This window comes from Canis lupus, chromosome 1 (genome assembly GCF_011100685.1).
Source record: "Canis lupus familiaris isolate Mischka breed German Shepherd chromosome 1, alternate assembly UU_Cfam_GSD_1.0, whole genome shotgun sequence".
In the NCBI taxonomy this organism is placed as follows: Eukaryota; Metazoa; Chordata; class Mammalia; order Carnivora; family Canidae; genus Canis; species Canis lupus.
Window position 1 is genome coordinate 25136540 of NC_049222.1, and position 7377 is coordinate 25143916.

The 7377-nt window shown below is 45.8% G+C and overlaps 1 protein-coding gene across 1 annotated transcript; it reads right to left on the bottom strand.

Annotated features, from left to right (window-relative positions):
- Nucleotides 1–1139: 1139 nt before the first annotated feature.
- CCN2 (cellular communication network factor 2) lies at nt 1140–4062 on the bottom strand. Its single transcript, XM_038526030.1, has 5 exons — nt 3997–4062; nt 3656–3878; nt 3261–3512; nt 2917–3128; nt 1140–2537 (listed from the first exon to the last, which is right to left on the bottom strand). The coding sequence occupies exons 1-5, from the start codon at nt 4060–4062 to the stop codon at nt 2241–2243; spliced, it is 1050 nt and encodes a 349-aa protein (XP_038381958.1). The 3' UTR covers nt 1140–2240.
- Between the last annotated feature and the right edge of the window lie 3315 nt (nt 4063–7377).

The window sequence follows — 7377 nt, forward strand, 5'->3', positions numbered from 1 at the left end:
ATAGCTGCTGACAGTGTTACCATATACTTATATGGAAATATCCTAAAAGTCCAATGTTTTGACCAAAAATACTTTGCACATTTTGAACACGGCAAGTTTTCCCTTTGGTTTGTGGCATCGGCACTGTTGGTAGAACTAGTGTTTATTTTCAGATGTAATTTTGTCTTTTGGAATGACACTGGCATTACAACACTGCTGATTACCCTGTGATGGGTTAGTTTGTCTGCAACTATGCCCCCCCTAAAATCCACAGCTATACTGATCTGGAGAAAACTGTGCTTTTAGCTGTCTTTGGAATATTTTTGTTTGCCACTTACTTCAATTCACGTTTTGGTAGAGGCCTGGATAGATTCCAGAATCATTTCTAGGCTTCTTGAACAATTTCATTTTGTCACTTACCAACTACTTGGTAAACTATTGATCTTGAAATCTGATAGTCAAAAGCTTGGGGCAATGGAGGAATTGCTTTTAACTTAAGATAAATTTCTATTAATGTTAATAGAAATTATGCTCCTTTTCTACTTAGACCATCACCTATTTGTGATTGGTTATCATGGCAACTGAAAACAGAACTATGCAAAAATGCAACTTATTAGATGGTTCCATTTAAATGCAGATTTTAAAATTTGCAGATTTAACAGTAAGATTATTGAAGTTCAGAAATAGATCTATAGTAGAGTATACAAACTCAAAAAATAGTTAAAACCTTTACTATGTAGAACAGAGAGTATTTTGTGATGGGAAAGTTTGTAAATTAAATGCCTACAATGGCCAGTGAGGTATTAAATGTAAACAAGATCAAATGTAACCAATAGGGATTATGGAGATTTAAGTTACCTAGAGAGAACTGAACCTAAGGATCTATAAAGTACTGTGAAGTTAACAAAAAATGTCTGTACACAAACACATACACAGACACATATATACTGTGTCTATATACACACTATGTATGCCTGTAAGTTTGTGACACTTAATTCAGCGTGAAATAGGTTTATGGAAAATTCTATTGACCTGATTAACCAATTCATCAGCAGATATGATAACAGATTTAGAAAATTACAGATAACTTGTTTTAAGACAAAAGCTTCCCATATATATTCAAGAAAACTCAGAAATGTTTAGAAAAGTGAATATCCACATTTTTTTATAGAAAAAATATATACTTTATTTTCAACTAGAAAGGTGCAAACATGTAACTTTTGGTCACATTCTCAACAAGTAAACTGTCCAAAAAACAGTCATAGTCAAAGTAGAAACAAATGCTTCCAGGTGGAAAAACTGATCAGCTATACAGAGCCACTCATGTTTTAACAAAGGCAATTTGTTCATTAAAGTGAGGCTACCACATTTCCAACTGACAAATCAGACTCCCAAGGACATCATTACCTCATATTCAGCAAACAATCTGTTTTGATGGACTGTCATTCTGAGCAGAATTTCCATTTGAATATCCATTTCATGCTTTGAATTATCAGACAAGCTTTACGTCCTACCTATGGTGTTCGGAATTGAGGCTAACATTTGAAATATCAAAGCATTAAAAACAAAAAGGCACAAACAACTTTAAATTAACTTAGATAACTGTACAAATATATATATATGTGTATATATATATATACACACACACACACGCACACACACACACAATATTTACAGTATCAATAAAAAAAAGTTCTGGCTTATTACAGGCAAATTAGCTTGCCACAAGCTGTCCAGTCTAATAGACAGGATTCTGATTCGTGAACAGTATCATTCAAATCAGAATGTCAGAGCTGAATCTGCTGTTCTGACTTAAAAAGAACTTGACCCAGCCTCATGAAGAAGGCTGGAGAACACACATCCTAGCTGTCGCTGGAGCTGCAGGTAGGTCAGTGAGCATGCTAAAATTCTCCTTCCCATTTACACTCCAAAGAGGAGGCACATTCTACTTTAGGATGACAATCCTTTCTACAGGTGCTCTCCCACTGTTCCTAAAGTCACACCTTGTTATACTCTGGTGCTATGTGCTAACGCAGTCCCACTGTCAAGTCTTACTTTCTTCAAACCAGTGTCTAGGTTGATAGACTATTTGAAGGTCACATGGCACAATATTTTGAATTTGGCGGCACTTTTTCTTTCCCCCAGTTAGAAAAACAGATTTAAAGTAACTTGTACTACTGAAATCATGTTTACACAAAAAAATGAGATGTGAATCAGTTCAAGTTATAGCCTCATGAGTTAATGCCTCTCACACTCTGGCTTTATGCCATGTCTCCATACATCTTCCTGTAGTACAGTGACTCAAAGATGTCATTGTCTCCAGGACAGTTATAATGGCAGGCACAGGTCTTGATGAACATCATATTCTTCTTCATGACCTCTCCGTCAGGGCACTTGAACTCTACAGGAAGCGTGGTGGTTCTGTGGGGAGTGCAGCAACGGCCATCTGTGCATACTCCACAGAACTTAGCCCGGTATGTCTTCACGCTGGTACAACCAGAAAGCTCAAACTTGACAGGCTTGGCGATTTTGGGGGTACGGATGCACTTTTTGCCCTTCTAAGGAAGACAAAGCAGAAGAAAAAAAAAAAAATCAATGGCTCTATCAGGGGAGTGGCTTTCTTCAAGTTCTGTGTGTTTTAGTCTTAGGTTGTCTGACTTTTGTTTATATTTTGAGGAGTGGAAGTTTGAGTCTCATTTGCCAGTCTTCCAAAAATAGACATAGCCTCTCTTGGGATGTCTGGAATTAACAGTGTGGAGAATTTCATAGTGGAAAGCTGGTGGTTCCTATTACACAACATCTCATTCCAGCAAAACAGCTCGATGGTTAGATATTTTTGGAGACAAAACGTCTCTAATAACAAGGGTGGTGAGACCCAACTTTGGTCCTATTCATTATCATTCCAAGAAAATCAGTTAACGAGAGCAGAAAATGTACCTTAATGTTCTCTTCCAGGTCAGCTTCACAAGGCCTGACCATGCAGAGGCGGCTCTGCTTCTCCAGCCTGCAGAAGGCGTTGTCATTGGTAACGCGGGTGGAGATGCCCATCCCACAGGTCTTGGAACAGGCACTCCACTCTGTGGTCTGGACCAGGCAGTTGGCCCGAATCATAGTTGGGTCTGGGCCAAACGTGTCTTCCAGTCGGTAAGCTGTGGGAGCAGAGCACACAAACACTAAGTAAGACGCCAGGATAAGACATTTCCTCGTTCCCTTGGCAAAGCGAGGAGTCAGCCCCCGGGAGGGAGGCTCACAACACCGACTTAGAGGAAGATTCAACCCACCGGCCAGGGCAGGGCCAACCACCGTGTGATCCTTGGGCTCGTCGCACACCCACTCCTCGCAGCATTTCCCGGGCAGCTTGACCCTCCGCGGGAAGGGGCAGTCGGGGCTGGGCAAGCGGACGTCCATGCTGCACAGGGGCACGCAGCCCACCGCCCCGTCCAGGCAGGTGCACTGGTACTTGCAGCTGCTCTGGAAGGACTCTCCGCTCCGGTACACAGTTCCTCCGAAGACGCAGGGGGCCCCGTCTTTAGCTGAAGGAGAGGAAGGGGACAAGGGGGTACGCAAGGGTCAGGCATCGGTAGCAGCAGGAGGCGAGTCGGGGACGCGCGGGGCGCAGGGCTCCCGGGGGGGGGGGGGGGGGGGCGGGATCACCAGCGCAGGCCGCAGCTCTTACCCGTGCACACGCCGATCTTGCGGTTGGCCGGGGAGCCGAAGTCGCAAAAGAGGCCCTTGTGCGGGTCGCAGGGGTCGCGCTCCGTGCACAGCTCGCCCAGCTGCTTGGCGCACACACGGCAGCAGCCGCAGCCGTCCAGCACGAGACTGACGCCGGCCGGGCACCTCGGCGCCGGCGCGGCCGCACACGGGCACTGGCCGCCGCAGTCCTGGCCGGCCGCAGGCTGCGGGGAGGAGGCGGCGGTCAGCGGGCTCCCCCCACCCGGCGCCCCGGGCCCTGCCCCGCACCCCCCGCCCTGCGCGCACGCCTCCGCCCCGGCCGCCGCGGGGCTCCCGGCTTACCCGGCCGCAGAGGGCGAGCAGGAGCAGGAAGGCGCCGCGGACTGGGCCCAGGCCGGCTGCAGACATGGTGGGCGCTGCGGGAGGAGCGGGGCGGCCGGGAGGGCGGCGCGGAGGGCGATGCGGAGGGCGCGGAGGGCGGCGCGGAGGGCGATGCGGAGGGCGCGGAGGGCGGCGCGGAGGGCGATGCGGAGGGCGCGGAGGGCGGCGCGGAGGGCGCGGAGGGCGCGGAGGGCAGCGCGGTGGGCGCGGAGGGCAGCGCGGAGGGCGCGGAGGGCGCGGCGGGCCGGCGCTGGGTCGCGGGCTCGGGCCGGGGAGGTGGGGGCCCGGGCTTTCGGAGCCGAGGTCTGGGAGCGGTCGCTCGGGCGGCTGCCGTCGTGGAGAGGCGGTCGGTCGCGGGGACGGAGGTGCGCTGGCGGCCTCCTCTCTGCGGGAAGAGTTGTTGTGTGAGGCCGAGGCGGGCGGCCCGCGGCATTTATACGCTCCGGGCGGCCCCGGCTCTCCAATGAGCTGAATGGAGTCCTACACAAACAGGGACATTCCTTGCATTCCTCCCCACCTTCCTGCCTCATCAACTCACACCGGATTGATCCTGACCCCTTGACACTCCGCATTCTTCCCGTCTGAAAAAGCTGGCACACTGCAGCTCACCGCCCCCCCGCCCCCCCCAAAGAGGCTCAGTATTTCCAGCACCAAATAGGATTTTTTTTTCCCCTCTTGCCTCTTCGCACCACTCCTGACTTACATCATTGATGAACACATCAATTACTACTATTTGTTATACACTCACTTTTCTTTCTTTCAATATTTTATTTATTCATTCATGAGAGAGAGAGAGGGAGAGAGAGAGACAGGCTGATGCGGGACTCGATCCTGCGACCCTGCGATCATGCCCTGGGACGAAGGCAGACACTCCACCCCTGAGCCACCCAGGTGCCCCTCACTTCTGTTTCTAATAGTTGTACCCGCCCTACCCACTGACTTACATGTTTTTTAAGAGGTAGGTATCCTAAGAGGCTAACAGCAAGGATTCCTAAAAAATTCGGAAGGGTTTCCTTTTTATTTTTTTGTACTATTTTAATTTCGGAGGCTGTCTTTGAAACTCATCAGAGAGCAGAAAAGTAGTTGCTTTTAACCAGCTGAAATCCCCAAGAAGTCTACCTGCAAATCTTACATTCCATGTTGGAGAGGTAGGAATTTGATTCTTTCTCACTTGACATAACGGTTTGGATGCCTCATGCCTGGACAAGAAAGAGAACAAAGCCAGGGGTCAAGTCAAGAGTATGGATGCAGTTTTTGCGGGTGGGTGGGGGTGTGTGTTCCAGCACACTTGCTCTGTTTTCTCTTAATATAGGTAACAGTTTTATTGTTGGGAATATAGGGATCTTGGGGTTTACTTGGGGTGTTCTAAATACAGTTTGGGTCTTTGAGAAATGAGTGATTTTTCAAAATACTAAAACCTGTAATCTTTGAATGTGGATTGGACTTGGTTTGTCTCACAGTAAAAAAAAAGCCTGATAATTTAGCAAGAACAGTGTACCCTTTTATTTCTGGTTATAAATTAAGAGTGTCAGTGAATAATACAGTTTAGTAATAACTCTTCACACTGCTATGAATAGTGATTGTGACTTCTTACTGTCCAAGGAGCCTGCAGCCCAAGTGGAGTGAGATCAGGTCAAGGAAACAACAGGTTTTATTCTCTCTGCTTGTGCACAGATGTCAAATATGGCCAATAAGTCTAAGCACATTTCCATTTCTTAATATTGCCAGTTAGCTGCACTAAGTACTTAATTAATTAGCCATGCTTCCACTTAGAATCTACTGTTTAACTGCTTTGTTTTTTTGTTAATGTTTCCAGTTACCATTTTGTGTAAAGTGAGTGATTCCAGAGCTGGGCCATTTTCTTGTATTGTGATGCCACATCATTTGACACATGTTACCAGTGACAAACTCATTTCAGTTGTTGATTTAAGATAAACATGCCTGTGTCTGATGCAAAGAAGAGCATTCAGAAACAACCCTATAGATTTATAATTTGAAAACAGCCTATGTTTAAACAGTTTAAACAGCCGCATTTTTTTTACACGTTTCAATTCGCTCTATTGAAAAAGAAAAGAGCCAAGAAGAAAAGAAAACACTCCAACTTCAGCATAGACCACATCATCTGTACACAATTACCTCCCTAAGCAGTCCACATGTTACACAGTGAACTTGCCTGTCAACAGTGTGAGTGGCCAGCAGGGAGGGGGGTGGCTCTGAAGCTCAGGAAGAATTTTCAACATTGTTATTTAATGTTCTTTCCAAGCATTCCTCAAAGAGAAGAGGCCTAAAATTTCCTATTTAAGGACGGAACATTCCACGTTATGTTCATAGCCACATGTATATTAAAGGCAACTGGGCCCCCAGCTTTTTCTTCCCTCATGGATGATTTTAAAAGTCCAAAATATGTGGGAAGCCACAGTGAAATCTTTCAAGACCTAAACCCTGAATTATGTCTACCACTAATGGTTGGGAAGGTGTGGTAGAGGGGGAAGGGTAGGGATGTGAAGCTGGAGCCTCACCTAAGATGGGATGTGGGCTAGGTGGTCATCTCTAGTGGCTTGCAAGGGTGAGGTCGATGGGAGAATGGTTGGGAAGTTTCGAATGCTCTGGAGAGCCTGAGAACCACCACCAATAGCCTCACATATGTACAGCAAAGTGGAGACTTTCATTCATGGAAGGGATAAATTGCTGGACCACGTGACCTGGTTTATATTCTTAGAGCTGCCATTCACAAATCTTAGGGAAGTAAGAGCCATATTTCCAAGCTGACATTATGAAAATGTTGATGATACTTTATTTCGTAGGATTTAATGATGATTAATTGAATTAAAATTCTTAGGGAGTTGTTGCCCCCCCCATCTTTTTTGATTTTCTTTTTCTCTACATGTATAGTATGCATACTACATTCTGCCAGGTTTTTAAAAATAACAAGACATATCATAAAAAGAACTTGGTTTTACTATAAAATTCACATGGTACCTCAAAGTCTAAAAAAGCCAATTGTTAGCTCCAAATGGATGGTTTTGATATTGGCTAAGAGAAAATACTTGTACTGATATATACAGAACATGGAATCTCAGCATAGAAAAAGAGGTGTGCATTATACAGTTAGGGTGAGGCTTTATGATCAAAAGTCCTTTGAAGAGTTTAAAATAAAAGATTATTATTAAGAAAGTGAAAGAAAGAGAGACATAGAGAGAGACACAGAGAGACAGAGAAGAGAAGACACCCAAGGCATTCACAGACTCAAAATATGTTCATATTGTATTATGGGGACCTTCAAGTGCCAGGAAACTCAAAGGGAAAGGCTGACACTCCATCCTTAACTCATGCCATGGGATC

Bases quoted from the DNA above. Each gene is read 5' to 3' on its own strand.
- CCN2 (XM_038526030.1), bottom strand. From the start codon at position 4,062: ATGTCTGCAGCCGGCCTGGGCCCAGTCCGCGGCGCCTTCCTGCTCCTG. The intron at 3,513-3,655 runs GTAAGAGCTGCG...CCTCTCCTTCAG, and splicing joins CAAGATCGGCGTGTGCACGG to CTAAAGACGGGGCCCCCTGC. The intron at 3,129-3,260 runs GTGGGTTGAATC...CTGCTCCCACAG, and splicing joins GGTTGGCCCTGCCCTGGCCG to CTTACCGACTGGAAGACACG.